Source organism: Tursiops truncatus, chromosome 13 (assembly GCF_011762595.2).
Source record: "Tursiops truncatus isolate mTurTru1 chromosome 13, mTurTru1.mat.Y, whole genome shotgun sequence".
In the NCBI taxonomy this organism is placed as follows: Eukaryota; Metazoa; Chordata; class Mammalia; order Artiodactyla; family Delphinidae; genus Tursiops; species Tursiops truncatus.
The window spans coordinates 26,280,427-26,305,220 of record NC_047046.1 but is presented as its reverse complement, the minus strand read 5'-3'; the positions used below and the strand labels follow the sequence as shown (position 1 = coordinate 26,305,220).

General features: G+C 47.7%; 1 protein-coding gene and 1 pseudogene across 1 annotated transcript; one reads left to right on the top strand and one right to left on the bottom strand.

The window, feature by feature from the left end:
• Positions 1 to 1,213: 1,213 nt before the first annotated feature.
• Positions 1,214 to 14,212, top strand: ZNF74 (zinc finger protein 74). Its single transcript, XM_033837425.2, is given in 6 exon segments — positions 1,214 to 1,971; positions 2,285 to 2,370; positions 9,594 to 9,720; positions 10,117 to 10,212; positions 10,537 to 12,141; positions 12,144 to 14,212. Coding segments are annotated over 6 exon segments (1,974 nt in total). The 5' UTR covers positions 1,214 to 1,943; the 3' UTR covers positions 12,176 to 14,212.
• A 743-nt stretch (positions 14,213 to 14,955) lies between these two features.
• LOC117307788 (small nucleolar RNA SNORA18) lies at positions 14,956 to 15,078 on the bottom strand (annotated as a pseudogene).
• Positions 15,079 to 24,794: the final 9,716 nt, after the last annotated feature.

The window sequence follows — 24,794 nt, the reverse complement described above, 5'->3', positions numbered from 1 at the left end:
CAAGGGCTCCTCTCCACTCCCTGCAGAGCCTGGGCTCTGGGCCTGCCCCCAGGGACACGCCCCCTCCTGCCCATCATGCCAACAGCTTCCTGCCTCAGGGCCAGTGTGTGTCCTGCTCCTTGATCCTCAGGTCACAGATACCACTGCCACCACCAACCCTACCTCGCCTCCGGCCCCCAAGAAGGTGTAAAGGGGAAAACTCAGTGTGTTCCTTCCTGTGTAGGAAAAAACCCAGTTGTTCCCGACTTGTCTTTCTTCCCTGTGTATTCCCTTCCCTTCACAGACAACACTTCACTTCTGACGCTTCTGGTCACCAAATGCGTGGAGGATTTTCCCCATGATAACAATTAAGTTTCCGACCCCAGTAGGGTGTCTGAGGATTCGACTGGATTCTGACACTGTCTACCCCAGGGTGGCATCACACCCCACAGGTTAAGGGCTCAGGCCCACAAGAACATTCCCCCCGCCATGTCCCCGACCCCCTTCAGAAGCCTGGGTTTCTGACCGAATTAGAAGTTCCCACGACCCTCTCCTCAGGATCGATTAACTTCTCAATTTTGAAAAGTGAGGGTCTTAGTGGAAGGCCCCTGGATGCCACGGCCCCTCCTGCCCTGGACTGCACAGGGCACTCGCTCCCTTCTTCGAGCTGGATAGCCGCTCAGTACCTGCCACCCTGGCCTTGGGTCCCCACCCAGCAAGGCCTGGGAGTGAGCAGCCACATTTTCCAGCCCTGTGGCGTCCCACCCTCGTCCTTGTTTCTGTGCCCATAGCACCCGGGGCCTCACCATGGAGGTTCCCAGCCAGGCCCAGTAGGGCTCTCACCTTCCCAGAACTCCAGGACCCTCAGGGTGGCCGCCTCTCTACCCATTATGGGGAGGCTGGGGAGTCTGCAGACCCCTCCCCCCAAACCCCACCCTCACTCTACCCCACCCTATCCCCCCTCTGTCAGAAGAAAGGGCCAGGGGCCGAGTGCAGGAGCTGGGCCTTCCTGAGGGCCCCTTCCCTCCAGTTCTGGGTGGTCCCAAGCAAAGGAATCCATCTTCCCAGCAAAGAGAAATGGACCCACTCCCATCCCTGGGGATGGGACAACTGGTAGGTCAAGTGTCAGGACCCAGCAGGTGCCCGTGGGGCCCTGTCCCTCTCACACAGAGGTCACTCACCCTTAATGTTCCACACTTACCCAACCTAAACTCTCCACACTCACCCCACCAGGCGTGCGCACACACACATCACACACCTCACACACACACACCACACATACCACACACATCACACACATCACACCACACACACACACACACACCACACATCACACACACACCACACATATCACACACACACCCCGAGATGCAAGCGCTTTCCACAGCAATGGGGGAGAGGGGGCGGGGCCAGAGCGCAAGGTCGCTGGCGCCTTAACTACACTTCCCAGAAGACTGTGCTACACGCTCGTCCGTGCTAGACGTCAGGGCGGCTCCGGCCCCGATGCCCTCTGGGAAATGCAGTCCACCCCTGCGCGGCGCAAAAGATCCCGGGAGTTGTAGTGCCCGTCCGGTCTGCGCAGGCGCACGTCTGGCGACGGTCGCCCGAGCTCTTTTGTGGCGGCGGCAGTCTTGTGTGAGGTGGGTGAGCTCGTCCGCGCGTCCGGCCGGCCGTCGGTTCGTCAGCCCGTCCGCCCCAGGCCTGTGTGCCGCCTCCGCGACTCCCAACGCCGGGCGGCAGAGCCCGAGGCCTGGCCGGCCCGCGCGGGCCCGGACAACGTCGGTGACGGGCTGATGGGGCAAGCGATGGGGCGAGAGCACAGCCCGGGGCGCGGGGCGCCTGCGGAGCCCGCCTGACCCCGACCCGGGGCGCGGGCCGGCCCCGCGGGGCTGCGCGAGGGTTCTGAGCCCCGGGAGGTGGACCCGCCCCGCCCCCGCCCGGGGCGGCCGCCAAAGGAGGGTGCCATGGAGGCCCCGGAGCCCCGGGAGGCAGGTACGGTTGGCTTGTCAGGCCGTGGGCCTGTGGATTTGCACGGAGAGGGCGGGCTGGGTTCCCGAAAGCGTCCCGGATTCAGGTCTCCTCCTCTTCACCGTGGGCACCCCGGGGATGATGGGGACGGGAATGGCGGCGCTTTTCCTCCGTAACGGGAGTGACCCATACACTGAGTAGCAGAATTAGCCCCGATGCCCTATCAGGTTGTGACGAAGTTGGGGCTCCCTTCCTGCCTCCCCTTCATTCTCCCCGTGCTGGGGGTGCCTGGTGGCTGTGGACAGAGCAGACCTCTTGACTCATTTCTCCTTTCCAGCTCCGTCCTCTCAGGACCCTGTTCTTCCCCTCAAAGAGATTCCAGAAGATAAATTGAGTCAGGGTCTCCTGGAAGGCAGGTCCGAGGTGAGTGGCTGTCTTTTCTTTTTTGAACATTTCGTTGTTTATGTGGAGGGTTGGCACCTTCCTTCGGCCGCCGAGAATCTTTAGTCATCCAAGGACACCCCACACACACACCTGGGGGCCTGTTCTCCAGTCCTCAGGAAGCTCTGCGCGTGGGAACAGGTGCAGGTGACGCCGGGGTGTGCTATCAACATGAGTGTATGTTCCAGCCTGATTCAGTCCAGCCATGTGTCTGTTGCTGAGGACTGTGCTGTGTGCCCAGCACTGTGCTGGGAGCTCTGATGAGTGGTTCTAGTGCCACCCAAGCAAGTAGGTGACAGCTCACATGAGATCACTTCACTTATCTCCACACTCAGGCCCATGGGATGTTTGTAGCAGTTGGTCCTTGTTTGGGGGAGTTTTCCGGGATGGAATTAGGTAGGAGGATGTGGAACAGCTGATGGAAGGGCTGCATTGCAGTGTTGGGGTCAGAGTGATGGTAGGGGGTGTGTCCCTGTGTGCTTTTCCTCTGTACCCAGCTCCTGACATGGGGCCTTCATGGAAGAACTTGGAGTTTTAGAGGATCTGTGGGCTCGACAGGGAATTGGCCCTGGGGCCACTTCTGCAGCTGGGAGAGGTGCAAATCCCTCCTTTTATAGATTTTGGGTTTTGCTCCTCATTTTGTTCCACCACCTAAACTACCCCCACTCATCGTAGTGTTTAGAAAAGTGCGCTGGATAAAGACAGTGTGAGGTGGTGAAAGGTCAGGAGGATTGAGAATCCTTTGATTTTTTTAGGGTTTGGCAATTCTGTTAACTTACCACTTGAAAAGTAGAAATGACTGTAAAACATGTATGGTGAGATATGCCCAGCTTCTGTAATGTTAGAATGTGCTGTAGTTCTATAAGACCCTTGGGAGACATAACAAGCACATGCAATACATGATCCTTGATGGGTTATAGATCCAAATATTCTATCAAAGGCATTTAGAAAGATTGAGAAAATTTGAAAATATACTGTATCTTAGATCATGTTGTATGAATATTTAATTTCATGGGTGTGATGATGGCATTGTGATTGTGTCAGAGAACATCCTTAGGAGATACAGGCTGAAGAATGTAAGGTGAGATGTTCTGATGTCTGCAACTTGCCTTGAAAAGGTTCAGGAAAAAGTGGTGTCTGTGTGAGAGTGACCACCTCGGGAGGTACTCCCCTTCTTGTGCACAGATATTATTCCTGAAATACCAGCTTCTCAGGTCTTTGAGTAACTGGTCCTCTCTCCGAAGTACTCTCCCCTCCCAGCAGTCTCATACTACGTCAAGGGTTCTGCTCTGCTGGGACATCCCCCGTGAGCTGTTCTGACTCTTCTGCTAGTTTTATTTCCACATCTGCCTTTTTTTTTCTTTTTAAATAAAGTTAATTAATTTAATTTTTGGCTGCGTTGGGCCTTCGTTGCTGCGCGCAGGCTTCTCTCTGGTTGTGGCAAGTGGGGGCTACTCTTCGTTGCAGTGCGCGGACTTCTCATTGCAGTGGCTTCTCTTGTTGCGGAGCACGGGCTCTAGGCATGCGGGCTTCAGTAGTTGTGGCACACGAGCTCAGTAGTTGTGGCTCGCAGGCTCTAGAGTGCAGGCTCAGTAGTTGTGGCACAGGGGCTTAGTTGCTCCGTGGCATGAGGGATCTTACCAGACTAGTGCTCAAACCCGTGTCCCCTGCATTGGCAGGCGGATTCTTAACCACTGCACCACCAGGGAAGCCCCTCCACGTCTGCCTTTGATTCCCACACCCTTTTGCTTCCTGTCCTGCAAAATGAAGACACACCAGACATGGGCTTTTGCTGGTGGGTTGGTAATACCCCTCAGAAAGTCCTGTGCCAAGGCTCAAATCCTGTCCTGCTCTTGCCTGTTGACACCTCCATACTGAAACCACGTAGCCTCTGACAGTGCTCTCTCGCCAGCACCGCATTGTGATGTCTCTGGAGCTTTGTTTCTGCCCATTTCCTCCTTCTTTCTGCCAGTGCCATCACCATTATGCTTCATCCCTGCATGCCTTAGTTATGGGCACGTTCTCAGCATGTGTCCTCACTCCGACCTTCTCATTTCCCTGAAATCCGGTGGGTTTTTTGGATCAGGTTTATTGAGGTGTAATTTATACACAATAAATTTCTCCAATTTTATATATGTAGGATTTGGTGAGTTTTGGCAAGTGTATACAGTCGTGTAACCAGCACCACAATCACGATATAGAACTTTTCCATCACCCAAAAAGTTCCTTCATGTCCCTTTGAAGCCCATCTTCTCCACCCACCCCCTTGGCATCCAGTGTAATTCTGTCTTTTTAAGAATTTCATGTGGAATTATAAGATATGTAGTCTTTGTTTCTGACTTATTTCAGTTAGCATTATGCTTTTGACTTCATTTCCTTGTTTGAATCAGTAGCTTGGTCCTATTGATTGTCTAGTGATATTCCATTTGTTTTAGGTTCCTAGGGCTGCCACAGCAAAGTGCCACAGACTGTGTGGCTCAAGCAATAGAAATTTATTGTCTCATAGTTCTGGAGGCTAGAAGTCTAAGATCAAGGTGTTGATAGGTTTCTTCTGAGCTTCTCTCCTTGGTTTGCAGATGGTGCTTCTCTGTGTCCTCACGTTCTCCCTTCTGTACATATTTGTGTCCAAATTTCCATTTCTTATAAGGACACTAATTCTACCATTTTAGGACCCATCTTAATGACCTCGTTTACCTTAATTACCTTTTTAAAGGCCTTGTCTTCAAATATAGTCACATTCTAAGGTATTGGAGCTTAGGGCTTCAACATATGAATTTGGAGGGACACAGTTCAGCACATAACATTGTTGCATATGTACTCCACAATTTGTTTATCCATTCACCAACTGATGGACGTTTAGGTTGTTTCCTCGTTTAGGTTATTACAAATAAACCTGCTATAAATATTGGAGTATAAGTATAGATGTGTGTTTTAATTTCTCTTGAATAAATACCCAAGAGTGGAATGGCTGAGTCATATAGTAAATATATGTTTAATTATTGATTTTATTGGTCTTTGCAGAGAACCATCTTTTGGTTTCATTGATTTTCTCTATGGCTTTTCTGTGCTCTTTTTCATCAGTTTCTGGTTATTATTTCCTTTCTTTACTTTGGCTTTTTTTTGATTGTTTGTTTTGATGTGGACCATTTTTTTTAAAGCCTTTATTGAATTTGTTACAATAGTGCTTCTGTTTTATGTTTTTGGTTTTTTGGCCCCAAGGCATGTGGGATCTTAGCTCCCCAACCAGGGATCGAACCCACATCCCCTGCATTGGAGGGCAGAGTCTTAACCACTGGACCACCAGGGAGGTAGCTACTTTGGCTTCTTTTTTTTTTTTTTGAAATGATTTTTTGCTTTTAATTCATTGCATAAAATGCTAATGTCCAAATTCAGGCAGGTAGCTCTTACAACCATCAGGAGCTTCAACCCTGCTAACAGCTAAGTATGCATTTTCTTTTAGCATTGTAGCATTGCTTAATCAAAATAATAAAATAAATAATCAAATCTACAGGAGTAATTATGCAAATATCACCCCACCTACACCAGTGAATTCTTTTTTTTCACAACACACACACACACACACACACACACACACACACACACACAGTATTTTATTTTTACAAGAGATAAATAAACTGACACCAAGCATTGTAAATGGATGACCACAACAAAAGCAACAATGATTGCAGTTACCAAACACGAAACACACTCATACTATGTCATAATATTGACATTCAGTCCAGTAATTCTCCACTGTAACAGCTCCTTTACTTTGCAGTGAAAATTGATTTGTATATTTTTTGCCTCTGAGTCCTTGTGGGATTTTTTTTTTATTCAAACAGAAAGTCACAAAAATTATAATCATCGTCATCAGTTCACTCAGTCCCATGTAATTAATTTTTTTTTCATCTTGATCTTTTGTTAGCACTTTTATGAATTCATCAGTTTTCCGTTAGAGTTCTGAAAATGCTTATTCATTCAGTTCAGCAGTATAGTCAGTTACCAGAAACCTGTACTTGTCAGAGTCTTTTCCATGAATTCCTTGAAGATGAAACCCTTTTGTAGGAACATTTTTGCGAAAGCATCAGCGTACACCCAGAACTGTCTGTAAATGACAAAAGACTTAAAAATGACCACGGTTAAAGATTTGATGAAAGTTCATAATAATGGAATTGACAAGGAAATTTAGTTATTTCTGAGATATACATTTTAAAGTAATAACTAGAATTATGACTTAACATTATACCAGAACATATAAGATTTTCAGAAATTTCATGTAATGTTTGAAACATTTATATTAACATATTTCCATACAAATAACCAAAGAAAGTTTAGTATTAGTTGTTTTTTTGTTGTTTGTTTTTTTATACTGCAGGTTCTTATTAGTCATCAGTTTTATACACATCAGTGTATACTACTTTGTTTTCTTAAGGGTGAAACTGAGGTATTGATTTGACACCTATTCTCATTAGCATTCAGTGCTATAAATTTACCTCTAAGTCCTGCTTTAGCTATATTCCACAAATTTTCTGTTGTATTTCCCTTTTTTTCAGTTCAAAATAGTTTCTAATTTTTTTGTAATTTCTCCTTCAACTGTGTATTATTCAGGAGTGTATTGTTTAATTCTAAATATGTGGAGAATTTTCTGGGTATCTTTTTTTTTTTTTTTTGCAGAGGGGCTGCTTTGGGTCTTCATTGCTGCGTGCGGGCTTTCTCTAGTTGTGGTGAGCAGGGGCTACTCTTCATTGTGCGTGGGCTTCTCATTGTGGTGGTTTTTCTTGTTGTAGAACATGGGCTCTAGGTACATGGGCTTCAGTAGTTGTGGCTTGCGGGCTCTAGAGTGCAGGCTCAGTAGTTGTGGCACACTGGCTTAGTTGCTCTGCAGCATGTGGGATCTTCCCGGACCAGAGCTTGAACCCATGTCCCCTGCATTGGCAGGTGGATTTTTAACCACTGTGCCACCAGGGAAGCCTGGGTCTTACTTTTCAAATTCAATTTGACAATCTGTAGTTTTTACTTGGGATATTTAGACTATTCACATTTAACATAATTATCCATACGGCTGGGTTTATATCTGCCGTTATGCTATTTGTTTTCTACGTCTTGTATCTTTTTTAATTCTCTTTCACCCTTAACGCTTTCTTTTGAGGTAAACAAATACTGTTTTATGATACTTTTTTGTTGTTGTTTTGTTTTGTTTAGTTTTATGATACTTTTAATTCTGATTTTATTAACTTTTTTTCCTTTTAGTTACCTGATTGGATTCTAGATGGAGTGAATTTTACTTTGTTGGGTGTTGGGTTTAATTCCTTAAATGTTTTGTGATGCAGTGAAATTACTTAGAGTCAGTTGGATCCTTCCAAAGCTTACTTTTAGGTTTTGTTAAGGTGGGTCCAGAGAAGTCTTTAATCTCAGGCTAATTTTGCCCCACTGCTGAAGCAGCATCCTTCTGGGGACTTTACTCAGTGTCCCATAGAGCAGGAGGACATTCACTCCGGCCGGTTGGAGCACAGACTGTTCCCAGTCCTGTTTGAGTTTTAATGATTGTCCTGCACACACCTCTTTCTGCTGTTTCTTTCCCTGGTTTGGGGTCATTCCTCAGTCAATCTTGAGCACATCCAGAGTTCCAAGCCTGTGTGGCTCCCTTTGCTGTGGCACGTTGCCCTGAAAATTCTAGTTTCCTGGTCTCCCCAAACTCTGTTCTCTGTCTCCTCAACTCCTTGGACCACAAGCTCTCTCTGGATTCTCACACCCTGCACTGTGATCAGGGACTACTTACATGTGGGAAGGTGAGGCTGTTGTAGGGCTCACTTTGTTTGTTCTCAGGGGTCTCTGTTCTGAGCTGTCCTTTGTCCAGTGTCTGGAAATTGACCATTGTTTCATACATCTTACCCAGTTTACTAGTTGTTTGAGGTAAGGAGGGCAAATCTGGTGCCCATTACCCCTTTGTGTCTAGAAACAGAACTTGAAACTCAGTTTTTACCAGGCTGCTTTTTTTAACCAGGTCACTCCTTGGGCCCATGCTCAGAACCTGTTCACGCCTGTCCCCCTCCTGCCTTCCCCCCATGCTGCCTGCCGCAGAATGCAGACGCTGTCACCTTGGAGTAGATACCTATCTTCATACTCTGGCCACTGTGGCCTGCCTCCCCACCTCCTCCCTGACTCCAGTTCACTTTACTGCTGAGGACCTGCTTGCCCCACCACTTCTGTGTCCCCCCAACCCCCACCTTTTTTTTTTTTTAGTATTTATTTATTTATTTGGCTGTGCTGGGTCTTAGTCGCGACAAGCAGGATCTTCGTTGCTGCGTGAAGGGTCTTCAGTTGCAGCGCGTGGGATCTTTTTAGTTGCGGCATGAGGGATCTAGTTCCCTGACCAGAGATCGAACCCGGGCCCCCTGCATTGGGAGTGCAGAGTCTTCCGCTGGACCATCAGGGAAGTCCCTGCCTATCTTCTAATGCATCCCTGTCATGACTGTATGTGGCCTGGGCTGCTCTTTGTTCTCTTCTCATGGGACAGGCACTGGGTCTCCAACCTCTTGGCGTGCCCAGCTGGAGAGGTAAGAAGCCCTGGCCGGCAGAATACTGGGGTTCCAGAGGAGGAGTCACATAAGGGAAGTCATTTGGGACTTTCAGGACACTTGGAACCAGAGTGACCGAGTTGGGGGGGTTACCCCGAGACCAGGGGCCAGTGTTGGGGGAAAGTGGGAGAAGGTTGCGAGGGGGTGGGCTGGGATGTGGCCCCAGGAGGGTAAGGGAGCAGGGGTCTGGCAGGAAAGAGTGGGGGGCAAGCAGGAAGGACACGGAGCAGTACAGGGTCCTTCCTTAGGGTGCAGTGAGGGCTTCCTGTCTGGGTTTGGGGCCTTTTGCAGTGATGATGGGACTTGAATAGGGTTTGAGGCTCTTTGTATTATATTTCAAGTTCTGTAAGTTGGCCAGAATTTATGGCCTCAGCCTGTGCCCCCACTGTAGCACCTATACGTGGGCTGCCCAGTTAGCTGGGCCCTCCCAGGCCAGGCTGCGTGGCAATTCCTGGCTGAGTTGTGGTGTGTGCGTCGGGGCTATAGGACAGATGGTGTCTACAGCCCTATCTTCTGCGCTCAGGAGGTCACCCGAGGTTATCTCTGCTACTGAGGTCCTCAGTCACCCAAAAACGCAAGTGGACTGACTCCCATCCTGGGTGAGAGAGAACATGTGTGTCATTCCAGGAGTTGGTGACTTTCAAGGACGTGGCCGTGGACTTCACCCAGGAGGAGTGGGGACAGCTGGACTCCCCTCAGAGGGCCCTGTACCGGGACGTGATGCTGGAGAACTACCAGAACCTTCTTGCCCTGGGTAAGATGGCTCCCAAGGTGAGGAGGCCGCAGTCTGGGCATCCACCAGTCTGTATGTGTTCCTGAGTCTTCCTTGTGGTATATGCCCCAGGCCCTTGTGGCACCAACTGGCATCTTTACCTGGAAGTGTGGCTGGTCCTGGGGTGGGGCCCAGAGGAAAGGGAGGGGGTGGACAGGGCCCTGGAAGCCCAGCCTGCCCTAGATGGGGCATGTCAGTACCTGTGGGGTCCTCAGACACACATGTCAGTATGGGTTCCATGTCTCAGGCCCCCTTCCTTGAAGTTGGCACCACCTCTCCGTGCCTCAGGCCGCTGGGGCCACTCCAGGGCTGCTGGGCTTGTGGGCTGGTCTGGAGAGCACAGCACCCAGAGCCACGCCGCTTTCTCCCTTCACACAGGGCCTCCCGTCTGCAAGCCAGATGTAATCTCTCACCTGGAACGAGGCGAGGAGCCATGGTGGGCGCCTAGAGCTGTCCCTGGAGGGGCTGGTCCAGGTGAGTGGGATGCAGTGGGAGGATGTGGAGCCCCACCCCCACTGCCCCATGGGGCCTGCTTTCCTTCCGCGGTCCACTGCCCTGCTCCGTCTGCACCTGCTCAGTGCCCCTTCTGCTCCTCTGTCCTCCCCCCGCCCCCTGGCTCTTTTCAGCATCCCCTGGCTTCTCCAAGGCTCCTTTCCCTCTTTCTTCCTCCTCTTCCCTGCTCGCCAGCCTGCCTGCCTTGCCCTGAGTGCTCCCCTCCGCACAGCCCTGAGCTTGCGCTCTCTCTCTCCCCCTGCTGATCTCTACTCTCTCTCCTGCACTTACCTGTTCTCCCGGCAGATCTCAGCCCTGAGCCCCAGCGCCGCACCTCCGCCTGCTCTCAGAAGGTAGTATCTCCATTTCTTACAGAACCAGAATGGGAGCCGGGGCCTGAGGTGGAGGAGCCATGGTCTCAGCAGCTGTGCGTTTACAAAGAAGAACCGTCATGGGAGCTGATCGCAGGTGGGCTGGCGAGGTCCGGTCTCCACAGCCCCGGTCCTGGTGACAGGGGCGCCCAGGGGGCCCTGGCGACTGCTCTGTCACAATGTGAGGCCGCCAGCACCAGGGACGGTCCCACAGAGGAGCACCGATGGGGCCATGTGGTGTCTGAGGAGGCTCTTGGCCGGAGGTGTGCCCTCCTGGCCCAGCCCAGCCTTCCCGCAGAAGGAGCCTCTCCGGACGGCTGCGTGGGGAGCGTGCAGTCCAGCAGAGTCAGGCATCGGAGCCCGGGTGCCGGGAGCGGCCCGTTCACGTGTGGCGAGTGCGGCAAGGCCTTCCAGCGAAGCGCGGCCCTGGCACTGCACCGGCGGTGGCACGCGCGAGAGAAGGCCTACAAGTGCGGTGAGTGTGGCAAGGCCTTCACCTGGAGCACCAACCTCCTGGAGCACCGGCGTGTCCACACCGGCGAGAAGCCCTTCCTCTGCGGCCAGTGCGGCAAGGCCTTCAGCTGCCACTCATCCCTTAACGTGCACCGGCGCGTCCACACGGGCGAGCGGCCCTACAAGTGCGGCGCCTGCGACAAGGCCTTCAGCTGCAGCTCGCTGCTCGGCATGCACCTGCGTGTCCACACCGGTGAGAGGCCCTACCGGTGCGGCGAGTGCGGCAAGGCCTTCAACCAGCGGACACACCTGACGCGGCACCGCCGGATCCACACTGGTGAGAAGCCCTACCGATGCGGCGCGTGCGGCCGGGCCTTCGCCTGCCACTCGTCCCTGACGGTGCACGAGAAGCTCCACAGCGGGGACAAGCCCTTCCAGTGCGGCGACTGCCAGAAGGCCTTCAGCAGCCGCTCCCGCCTGACGCTGCACCAGCGTGCCCACACGGGCGAGAAGCCCTTCAAGTGCAGCCAGTGCGGCAAAGCCTTCAGCTGCCACTCGTACCTGGTGGTGCACCAGCGCGTCCACAGTGGCGAGAAGCCCTTCCGCTGCAACGAGTGCGGCAAGGCCTTCAGCTCCCACTCCTACCTGATTGTGCATCAGCGCGTCCACACCGGCGAGAAGCCCTTCGACTGCAGCCGCTGCTGGAAGGCCTTCAGCTGCCACTCGTCGCTCATCGTGCACCAGCGCGTCCACACCGGGGAGAAACCCTATAAGTGCGGCCAGTGCGGCCGGGCCTTCAGCCAGAATCACTGTCTCATTAAACATCAAAAGACCCACTCCGCGGAGAAGCCCTTTAAGTGTCATGAGTGCGGCGAGGTGTTCGGCTGGAGCGGCCCCCTGGCAGAGCACCGCAGGCTGCACAGCAGGGAGAAGCCCTTTGCCGTCCAGTTCGACAAGCGCTTGCTGAGCACTTACTGCATGCCTGGCAGCCTACTGGGTACAGGAGGCTCCGGCGGGAGCAGCGTGGGCCCTGTTGATGCCCTAGGCGTGGCTGAGCTCCTGGGCGTGGTCCCACCCTTGGCCGGAAGGAGTTCCCCGTGGGCAGCAACCCCAGAAATTAACTCATGTGTGCGAGAGACACCCACCTGCCCACCCGGAAACACCCCTTAAGGCTGTCACCTCCTGGGAAGGGATCCACCGTAGGAGAGGAGAATTGAGCGCGTTTGAGGATGTACAGTCTTCCTGGGTTTTTTTTTTCCGGTCTTTTCTTTGATGGGTTTGGAAGTCACTGAGGGGGGACAGATCTTCCCTGCATATGAAAAGGAGGTATGTCAGTCATGTGTCCTTGGACAGCCTCTTGGTGTGATTTCGATCTGGAATTTCCTTTGTAAACTCTTACGTTTAGAATGATAATTAAAAAAAAAACTGAATTATGAACAGTATTACTTCTAAGTGAACGTTATATTCCAGGAGAGAATAAGCTCAGGTGGTAGGCATTTGGGAAAAAGCAAATTTCCTGGACTCGCTTCACTCACATAGCTCTGCTGCAGAGTCATGTTGTTAGTCATGCTGTTAGCGCAGCTGTCTTGGAACCTGGCCCAGCATCCACGTAGCCGGGTCCTAACATGCCAGCCTCATGCCTGGCCACCTCGTCCATGCTGGAAGCTGGAAGGACACAGGGGTGTGCCTCCAGGGTGCAGTGTTGGCACACAGGTGTCTGGAAGCACACCTCCACCCTGGCTGGCAAGGCCACCTGCAGGGCCGCTCAGGTACCACGTAGCTCAGCCCTATGAGAGGAGCTGGGCCCCGTGCTCCCCGGAGAAGGAAAAAGACGGTGTTCATCTGGGACTCATGTCATTTCTGCTCAGTTCTAAGCAGATATAAGCTGCCTTCTCAGTGATGATACTTCACATTTGTATAAAGTGCTAGAGTTTATGAAATGCTTTTTAGTATACTTTTTAAACTATGGAGGCAAAATAACCACTTTACAGAAAATACAGAATTAAGGGGAAAATACCCATAATTCTTAATAAAATTGCATTTCGCACTTTGGTACGTTACCTTCTGCTTTTTGATATTGCATTTTTACATTAAACACGGTGTATACAGTCAACATTCTAATCTTTTTCCCCTGCTTACCTGCATAGCAGGACTTCTTTTTCCCGCAGAGCCTCACTGTCTTTGGAGCTGTCCTTCTGGATGGGGGCGTGATGTTCTATTAGCTGTTTTTTTGTTGGATGCAGAAGTTATTTCCAAGTTTTCACTGTTACAAGTCATTCTTCATATAGCATCTTTTTGCATTATCCTTCTTTAGCGTTGTCTTAGAGTAGATTTCTAGAAGTGAGAGTTTTGAGATAAAGGAAATGAACAGCCTAAGGCATCGTTTTAGTATATTTTTGGTTGTGTGATAACAAAAGTAATACCATCTCAGTGTGAGGAGAACCGACAGTAGTTGTCAGGCGCGTCCAGGTCCCGGAGGCCGACGCTGCTCCGAGCTGGGTCCAGACGGGCTTGCTTCTGGGTGCCACGGCGATGATCCCAGGTGTCCGCCCCCATCGTTCCTCCAGCGTCCTTGGGGCTGGTCTCAGGCCCTTCCTCCATGACAAATAGGGAAAGTTCTATTGGACAACTGCATTGGCAAAAGATAGATAAAATCTCGGTTTGATTCATTTTCATACTCATTTTTCCTATTTTAAAAGAAATTCAAATGCAAACATCTTGGGGGACCCCGGACACCACACCTGCTGTCTGCCTGGCGGGGCTGTTAACGCCCTCAGCTGAGAGCAGCACCTTGCTCTTTGATAACCGGTGAGGTTGAAATGGAATGTGTTCTTATTGTTGGTCTTCTTGAAAACTGTTTGAAATACCCTTCGGCCCCCTTCCATTGAAGTCTCGATGTTCTTTTATTTACATATAAACTTTGTTTTCTGATCATACACGTAATACATGTATATTGAAGAAATTTGGGGGAAAAAATCAATTTTATAAGAATTAAAATGACCCTTAGAATCAGTTCACAGGTCATGACCTGGAGATGGATTTCTTTCTGTTTTTTTCCTCTGTGTGTATACACGTCTTTTTTTTTTTTTTACAAAAAAAGTGTAAAGGGCTGTATTATAGGCAAAATTATTTAAGTCAATAAATAAATTTTTAAGGAATTGTACATGTTCTGATTCATTCCACTGCCAATCACCTTAGCTTCTCCAGTATTAGAGTAATAATCTTCAAAATAACCCTTTCAAAAAAGAATTTTTGCTCAATCCATAGTTGTGAGAGTCAGTCCACAATTTTTTTAGTTGAGCTTCTTTGATCTTTAATGGAACATTGACACACTTCAAAAATTCCCCTCTGGGCTTCCCTGGTGGCACAGTGGTTAAGAATCTGCCTGCCAATGCGGGGGACACGGGTTTGAGCCCTGGTCCGGGAAGATCCCACATGCTGCAGAGCAACTAAACCCGTGCGCCACAACTACTGAGCCTGCGCTCCAGAGCCCTTGAGCCACACTCCTGAGGTCTGGCACCTAGAGCCCGTGCTCTGCAACAAGAGAAGCCACCGCAATGAGAAGCCCGCGCACTGCAATGAAGAGTAGCCCCTGCTCACTACGACTAGAGAAAGCCCGCGCACAGCAACAAAAACCCAATGCAGCCAAAAATAAATTAATTAAAAAAAAATTCCCTCCTGTAGTCTTTGAGAACCAGTTTCCTCAAGCAATTTACTGTACAACCATGTTTAGGGTCAGGAGATGGATCTGCCTGGTTCTGAATTTTAGACACCCTCTAAACATGCATTAAGTTCAAATGATATTCACTCCTAAGCTATCATACCCTAGAACAGTTAGCATATGCCAATACGTAAGATAAAAAAAAGTTTGACTGTTAGGTTTTTCACAGTTTATTAGCAACTCTATCTTGTAGTTCTTCTCCACAGATCTAGTCCTGTGAGAAAGGAAACCACATAGTTACTCTGTGAGGCGTTTCCAACCATGTAAGTCTACAGAAAAAGCCCCGTCGATATAGACCTCAACTACACACGCTTTTTCTTTTCTTTTTTTTTTTTTTGGCTGCACTGCACAGCTTGCAGGATCTTCGTTCCCTCACCAGGGATTGAACCTGGGCCATGGCAGTGAAAGCACTGAGTCCTAACCACTGGACCGCCCAGGAATTCCCAATCACTTTTTATATTTGCCATTTTGATACATTAAGAATGTTACTTGTTCCTGGGCTTCCCTGGTGGCGCAGTGGTTGAGAGTCCTGCCGATGCAGGGGACATGGGTTCGTGCCCTGGTCCGGGAGGATCCCACATGCCATGGAGCGGCTGGACCCGTGAGCCATGGTCGCTGAGCTTGCAGGTCCGGAGCCTGTGCTCCGCAACGGGAGAGACCACAACAGTGAGAGGCCCATGTACCGCAAAAAAAAAAAAGAATGTTACTTGTTCCTGGGCTTCCCTGGGCTTCCGCCTACAAATGCAGGGGACACGGGTTTGAGCCCTGGTCCGGGAAGATCCCACATGCCGCGGAGCAACTAAGCCTGTGCACCACAACTACTGAGCCTGCGCTCTAGAGCCTGCAAGCCACAACTACTGAGCCCACGTGCCACAATTACCGAAGCCCACGTGCCTAGAGCCCGTGCTCCGCAAAAAGAGAAGCTGCGCGATGAGAAGCCTGTGAACTGCAACGGAGTAGCCCCCGCTCGCCCCAACTAGAGAAAGCCTGTGCACAGCAACAAAGACCCAATGCAGCTATAAATAAATAAATAAATAAATAGACAGATCTAAGGATGTTACTTGTTCTTGTTTTTGACTGTTCTTCTCTTCATATGAATTGTCTAGTCCTATCTTTTGTCCACTATTCCATTCTTTTGTGTACACACATGCATGCAATATATAAGCAGTACAAATATACATATCAATATATACACATGTATACATATAATACATACACGTATACATATATACAATATATGCACATACATATCAATATATACACATATATGCTTATATACAATGCACACATATGCAATATGTACACACATATTTGGAATGTTCATTTTGTTACTGCATTTTTAGTGTACAGAGGTTTTTGAAGTCTGTGTAATCAGGTCTATCCAATTTTTCTTTATATTTTTACTTGGTTCTAAGAAAGCCCTTCCTTAAGTCCCTTTTTGGTTATATTATACATTTAACTCTTAAATCCATCCATCTGGGATGTAAAAATCCAAGGTCCCTGCATCGTTCTTGAACTGCATTCCTTACTGGTCCATAGGCTTGTCTTTTCCATTATTGCTGCTCCATCATTCACTTTCATAGATGGTAGGACTGGGACCACATTTTAAGAAGGTCTAAAAAAACATTTTTTTTTGTGGCCTCTCCCATTGCGGAGCACAGGCTCCGGACGCGCAGGCTCAGCGGCCATGGCTCACGGGCCCAGCCACTCCGCGGCATGTGGGATCTTCCCAGACTGGGGCACTAACCCGTGTCCCCTGCATCGGCAGGCAGACTCTCAACCACTGCGCCACCAGGGAAGCCTGAAATTTTTTTAGTCTATTCTTCAGGTGACTCAGGAATCATTTTCTTGGAACTCAGCCTCTTCATGCCCCTGCATATCTCATTGGGATTTGGATTAGAATTGACCAGTTTGTGAAGAATTAACATAGTTCTATATGATATAAGGTCTTCACATCAGAGAATGTGGTAAATGACTGTCCATTTAAGTCTGCATCTAACCATCAGAAAAGGTTTATAGTTTTCTTCATATATGTTCATATATTTATTCTTAAATTCAGTCTAATTTTGTGGGGTTTGTAAATTGGCTCTGTGATAACATATATAGAACAACTCTTGACTGTGGGTACACTTTTGTCTATTTATTTTACACCAAGCAGCTTTACTGAGTCACTCCAGAAGGCCTCTAACAGTTTATTGGTTTATCCTGTTTTCTAGGTAAAGTCATTACTTGGAAATAAAAAGCTTGCCTCTCCTTTTCATATAGATAGCCTTTTATTTCATTTCTTCTTAAAACCCACATTGCCCAGCACTTTAGAGCAACACTGTGTTGGTGGCAGTGGTCACCTGTGGCAGACTTTGTCTGGGGTGAGGAGCAATACATGTCCACCTCAACGCTTTGGCCTCTAAAACCATCACAGCTGTGGTGGTCACAGTTCTGACCAACAAAGTCTGCTACAGATTTTGGGGAAGTCTGCTTTCCTGATAGGAGATACTGCTCCTTCCTCCTCCTCTCTTCTTCCTGGAACTTGGATGCAATGCCTGGAGGTGTGGTAGCCATTTTGCAACCATGAGATAATTGAGGACAAAGACCCACATAGTGGAATGGAAAATAAAAGGATCCTAGGCCTTGAATGGAATTTGAGCAGCCATTTCAGCCATTGACATTCAACTTCCTGAGTTCTTGTTATGGACTTTAGCTGCTTTTCTCACATTTGTCCTTCCCCACAATTGTATTCCTCACTGATACAGCATCTGGTTGCTTGATGCACAGCAAACCAAAATGCTGAGACGCCCAGGTCTGTAGCCAAGCGAGGAGAACTAGCCTCAGATCTGTCTCCTCAAAGGCAAGGAGCTGGGGTACTTATGGGATGAAGAGTAAAGCAGCAGGGCAGTCTGAGTGGTGGGGAAAGGTGATTGGAAAAAGGTCTTATGACTGTTGTTTTGTGCAGGTGTAACTAAGCTACAGGCCTCTGCATGTTCAAAAAGTCACTGAGGACTTCCCTGGTAGCACAGTGGTTGGGAATCCACCTGCCAATGCAGGGGACACAGGTTCGATCCCTGGTCCAGGAAGATCCCACATGCCATGGAGCAGCTAAGCCCACTCGCCACAACTGCTGACCCTGTGCTCTAGAGCCTGCGAGCCACAACTGCTGAAGCCTGTGCACCTAGAGCCCATCCTCTGCAACAAGAGAAGCCACCACAATGAGAAGCATGCACAGCACAACGAAGAGTGGCCCCCGCTCGCCGCAACTAGAGAAAGCCTGCATGTAGCAACAAAGACCCAAAGCAGCCAAAAATAAATAAAATAAAATAAATAAATTTAAGAAAAAAGAACTAAAGATTGTACCTCACCAAGTATATAACGTGTTAGCATAGAAGTAAAATGCATTAAAAAAAAACCTTTTTTTAAAGAAAGAAAGAAATGTCATAAAAAAAAAAAGTTGCCGAGCAGACATTCATGCAGGCCCCCTTGGAGGGTGGCTGGTCTTATCCAGTCATAACCATCTCAGCTCAAACTAGACACTGCTGACTCCAAGGTCCTTGAAAACAACTTGGGCAAACACTTTAATGTTTAGGCTCCAGGCCACCTGGAGGGCACGCAGTCTTAAAATGGCCTTGATGAGTGATGGCAAGTGGAATAGATTTGACTGATTATACACAGGTTCAGCCCACTGCCCATTTTTGATTGTTTCTCAACAATCAAAAGGAAGATGGACAATGGCCACTCTGGCCACTTCCTGCTGATAAGGGGTGTAGACCTAACAGGGGCTTGAGGAATGACACTGTTAAGCACTCATTTGAGAATATTCTCTTGTCTGGTTTCAAGTTAACATTTGATCCCGGTAACATATCACCCTCAGGCCAACTGTTAAGGCATTCATAGACCCAAAATTGGTCATTAAAACCAGACAGGGGAATTCCCTGGCATCCAGTGGTGAAGACTCAGTGCTTCCGCTGCAGTGGGTGTGGGTCTGACCCCTGGTCAGGGCACTAAGATCCTGCATGACCCGTGCTGTGGCCAAAGAAAAAAATAACCACAAAGTGCACCCTAAGGGGGCACACAGAATGTCAGATATATTGTTAAAATTTAGGCTCTTACTGGGACTTCCTTGGTGGCGCAGTAGTTAAGAATCCACCTGCTGGTGCAGGGGACACAGGTTCAATCCTTGGTCCAGGACGATCCTACATGCTACAGAGCAACTAAGCCCGTGTGCCACCACTGAGCCTGCACTCTAGAGCCTGCAAGCCACAACTACTGAGCCCATGTACCTAGAGCCCATGCTCCGCAACAAGAGAATCTACCGCAATGAGAAGCCCGCACACCGCAACGAAGAGTAGTCCCCGCTCGCCACAACTAGAGAAAGCCCGTGTGCAGCAAAGAAGACCCAACACAGCCAAAAATAAAAAATAATTAATTAATTAATTTTAAAAATTTAGGCTCTTACTTATAGAGATTTTAGGGAATTCCTGGTGATCCAGTGGTTAGGACTCCACGCTTTCACTGCTATGAGCATGAGTTCAATCCTTGGTGGCTCAAATAAGACCCCACAAGCTGCACAGCACGACCAAAGAAAAAAATTACACACACACACACACACACACACACACACACACACATATATATATACACATGGATATATATCTACACACACACACACACACACACATATATACACACACACATATGGGTTTTATCTAGGACACTCAGGCAGGGATCAGTGTCTTACCTTTTTACATGTTGGAGCATCTGGATCTTTATTTGTTTGGCTGAAACACTTAGGAATTAAATATGGAAGGGACTTAAGCTGGGGAAATAAGAACCATTTCTACAATATCCTAATCAAGTATGACCTTGACGGGGGCTACACACACCAGGGCTATTTATTTTTATCTGAGGACACAGGGAGAGAACCGAATTTCAGCTTCGTCAAGGAAAGATGGGACAGGTGATGAGCCTAATCTGATATGTTATCTCTGAAGTCAAGGAAGTTAGGGATGGTTGAAAAATGAGTGACAGTCACAGTCAAGGGGTCAGCATGATCAAATACAGAAAGAATTTTTGGATGACAAATTCAACAGCTAGAGAGATGACCTGTTTTTGCCAAAGTTTGAGAAATCCGAATCATTAAATTGTCTTTCCAAGCCTGGGAGGTTAGAAACAAAGAAAGCATCACAAGAGAAAAGAACAGTCATTCTGGCAACTAGCAAGATATTTAAATTGCCTTCTGGAAGAGTTAAAACTGTCACTGTATGCAGATGACATGATACTATATATAGAAAACCCTAAGAACTCCACACAAAAACTACTAGAACTGATAAGTGAATTCAACAAAGTAGTAATATTTCTTTATACTAACAATGAAATATCAGAAAAGGAATGTAAAAAAAGAAAAATACCTTTTAAAATCGCACCAAAAAAAAAAAAAAAACCTAGGAATAAACCTGACCAAGGAGGTGAAAGACTTATACACTGAGAACTATAAAACATTAATAAAGGAAATTAAAGAGGATTCAAAGAAATGGAAAGATACTGCGTGCTCTTGGATTGGAATAATTAATATTGTTAAAATGGCAACACTACCCAAAGCAATCTACAGATTTAACACGATCCCTATCAAATTACCCATGATATTTTTCACAAAACTAGAACAAATAATCCAAAAATTTATATGGAACCATAAAAGGCCCAGAATTGCCAAAGCAATCCTAAGGGGGAAAAAAAAAAGCTGCAGGAGGTATAATCCTCCCAGATGTCAGACAATACTACAAAGTTACGGTAATCAAAAGTGTGGTATTGGTACAAAAACAGACATACAGATCAATGGAACAGAATAGAGAGCCCAGAAATATACCCACACACCTATGGTCAATTAAACTTTGACAAAGGAGGCAAGAATATAAAATGGGAAAAAGTCTCTTCAGAAAGTTGTGCTGGGAAAGTTGGACAGCCACATGTAAATCAACAAAGTTAGAACACTCCCTTACACCATGTACAAAAATAAACTCAAAATGGCTTAAAGACTTAAACATAAGATGTGACACCATCAAAGTCCTAGAAGAGAACATAGGCAAAACATTCTCTGACACGAATCATACCAGTGTTTTCTTAAGTCAGTCTCCCAAGGCAATAGAAATAGAAGCAAAAATAAACAAATAGGACCTAATCAAACTTACAAGCTTTTGCACAGCAAAGGAAACCATAAACAAAATGAAAAGACAACCTACAGAATGGTAGAAAATATTTGCAAATGGTGCAACCGACTAGGGCTTAATTTCCAAAATATACAAACAGCTCATGCAGCTCAATAACAAAAAAACAAAGCAACCCAATAGAAAAATGGGCAGAAGACCTAAATAGACATGTCTCCAAAGAATACATCCAGATGGCCAATAGGCACATGAAAAGATGCTCAACATCGCTAATTATTAGAGAAATACAAATCAAAACTACACTGAGGTACCACCTCACATCGGTCAGAATGGCCATCATTAAAAAGTCTATAAATAACAAATGCTGGAGAGGGTGTGGAGAAAAGGGAACCTTCCTACACTGTTGGTGGGAATGTAAGTTGGTGCAGCCACTATGGAAAACAGTATGGAAGTGCCTCAAAAAACTAAAAATATATTTACCATATGATCCAGTAATCCCACTCCTGGGCATATATCTGGAGAAAATCATAATTTGAAAAGATACATGCACCCCAATGTTCATTGCAGCACTATTCACAATAGCCAAGACACAGAAACAACCTAAATGTCCATCAACAGATGAATGGATAAAAAGGATGTGGTATATTTATACAATGGAATATGATTCAGCCATAAAAAAGAATGAAATAATGCCATCTGCAGCAACGTGGATGCAACCAGAGATTATCATACTAAGTGAAATCAGAAAGACAAATACCATATAATATCACTTATATGTAGAATCTAAAATATGGCACAAATGAACCAATCTACAAAACAGAAAAAGACTCAGACATAGAGAACAGACTTGTGGTTGCCAAGGGGGAGGGGGTTGGGAGAGGGATAGACTGGGAGCTTGTGATGAGCAGATGCAAACTATTACATATAGGATGGATAAATAACAAGGTCCTACTATATAGCACAGGGAACTATATCCAAACTCCCGGGATAAACCATAATGGAAAAGAATATAAAAAAGAATAAAAAAAAAAAAAGAATATATATATGTGTATAACTGAGTTACTTTGCTGTACAGCAGAAATTAACACAACATTGTAAACCAACGATACTTCAATTAAAAAAAATTGCCTTCTAAAGAGTTTCACTTTACCAAAGTCAGCTCTGCATCAATCCCTACACCTTCATTTCTTGCTCACAGCATTTTTTTAAAAATAAATTTATTTATTTAATTTTTGGCTGCTTGGGTCTTCGTTGCTGCACGGGCTTTCTCTAGTTGTGGCGAGCAGGGGCTACCCTTCATTGCGGTGCACAGGCTTCTCATTGTGGTGGCTTCTCCTGCTGCAGAGCATGGGCTCTAGGCTCACGGGGTTAAGTAGTTATGGCACACAGGCTCAGTAGTTGTGGCTCGCGGGCTCTAGAGCACAGGCTCAGTAGTTGTGGTGCATGGGCTTAGTTGCTCCGCGGCATGTGGGATATTCCCGGACCAGGGCTTGAACCCCTGTCCCCTGCATTGGCAGGCATATTCTTAACCACTGTGCCACCAGGGAAGCCCTAAACAACTTCTTTTTGGAAACCAACTTAAGATGGCTAGGGAGTCATTTGCCAGCCCAGAGATGTCTGTGTCCCTTCAACTTCACCGAGGAAGGGGTCATGAGGACAACCACCCAAGGTCCAGTCCAGGAAGGATGGAGCTGGTCTTCAGGATGGTTATCCTTCCAAGACTTCAGTCTAAAGGGTCATGGTCTCCCCCTTTAAGAACTTCCTAGGGAATTCCCCGGCGGTCCAGTGGTTAGGACTCGGCACTTTCACTGCTGGGGGCCCGGGTTCCATACCTGGTCAGGGAACTAAGATCCTGAAAGCCACTTGGTGCAGCCAAAAAAATCCAAAAAAACAAAAACAACAAACAAAAAAGAACTTCCTAAAGGGGTTTTGCTACAACATAGAAGTTGGGGATCTAAGTGGGACCTAACCCGGTCATCACCAGGAGCCCCCGTGGTTGTTTCTTGGTGGGAACAGCAACCCTGGCGAGAGCTTCCCTCCATCAAGGAGCAGCTTCTGTCCTTGTGAGTTCAAAACCTGAGTGTCTAACAGAGGACTGACAACTCTGTGCTTTTTTTCTTGGACACCTTACCGCCCCCTTCAACCAAGAAATTCCATCAAAGCTGTATTCTGGTTTCGGGCGTCCTTTGTTGGACTGGCCATCAGAGTATCATCCACATTCTGGGGGCTCCCTCATTAGGTGAGGGTCCCTCAAACCTGTGGTCAGGATTTCTCCCAATCTTGAGGGGAGATTGTTAAATCCCGGAGGAAGTGCTGTCCAGCAGTACTTGTGTTTAACTGTTGTATCTTGTATTTGAAAGCAGACAACTCGGGATTCAAAACCCAGGTTATGCAAAAAAACAAAAAGTCCTTCAAATCCAATAGGGTAAACCAACAAATCTCTGCACAAAGTAGTGAGCAGTGTTAGGATCTAGAGATGAGTATCTCCTACAATTTGATTCATTGCTCTGAAGTGGTGTACAAACTGATATCCACCTGTGCCTGGTTTCTGGACTGGTAAAGGTGGAGTCTTATAAGGTGACCAGCAGGGGTGTATTAAGTCATATTCCAGGAAGGCAGGGGTTGAATTCCACACTTTGCCGGCTCCTTTCATAAGAAGGGCTTTAAGTTTGGAATTTTTGTTCTGGGACAGAGCCTAACCCGTAGAGGTGCAGCCTCCTGCCCACACACACCCCACACCTCCAAACTCACCTCCTGCAGGATATCTTTCCCAGTGGCTGCAGGCTGTTCTCTTTGGGGGCTGAGAGCCTGCTCTTGTGATGATTCAATGTCCATTCATCCAGGTGTAAAGATAACCCTGGTATTTAGTTTGTAAATCTCGTACAGAAAGGTATGCTCCATCTGAGAGTCTAGCAGTTGGAGAAAAGGCTTTTTGAAGGTTTCTCCTGACACCCCAGTTACTAATAGTCTCAGAAGAAAGTTTAGAAAACTGGGTATTTAAAACTGAGTAAGTGGCCCCCGCGTCCATCACAAAGTCAAGTTGATTTCCAACCGTCATGGTCACCGGAGCTCTGTGTGGGACGTAGTGATGGACTCAGTGGGATTTAAAGGGTTCCCCAGGGCCCCGTCATTCGTGGTCACCGTCATGCTTAGCTCAGGCAGCTGATGTACCACCTATTTACCTTCTTCAAGAGTCTGATTTAGGGGCTTCCCTGGTGGCACAGTGGTTAAGAATCTGCCTGCCAATGCAGAGAACACGGGTTCTATCCCTGGTCGGGGAAGATCCCACATGCCATGGAGCAACTGAGCCCGTGCGCCACAACTACTGAGACAGTGCTCCAGGGCCCATGTGCTGCAACTACTGAGCCCGCGTGCCTAGAGCCCATGCTCCACAACAAGAGAAGCCACTGCAATGAGAAGCCCGTGCACCGCAACGAAGAGTAGCCCCCGTTGGCCGCAACTAGAGAAAAGCCCCCCGCGCAGCAACGAAGACCCAACACAGCCTAAAAAAAAAAAAAAAAAGGCTGATTTAGGGCGGGACTCTCTTTTAGGACGTGTTCCTGCTCTTTGCAATATGCACATTGGCAGGATCCTGCTATCAGGTGTCCCCTTCAAGTGGAAGCTTAGGCCGCTTACCTCCTCGGTTTGGTCCGGCTCTTCCCTGGGTTCAGTCAGCTGCCAGCAGAGTGGCCCGATTCATTCTTCATTGTTCCCTTTTCTCCTGAACCTGGTCTCTGCCATCAAGAGCTTTGAAGGCAACTTAACAAGTTGAAAGGTAGGTGTTCCCAAAGCCCCCCGACTTTTCGAAGTTTCTTCTGTATGTCAGGGGCCGCTCTGGCCAATGAGAATCACACTGACCACCTTTGA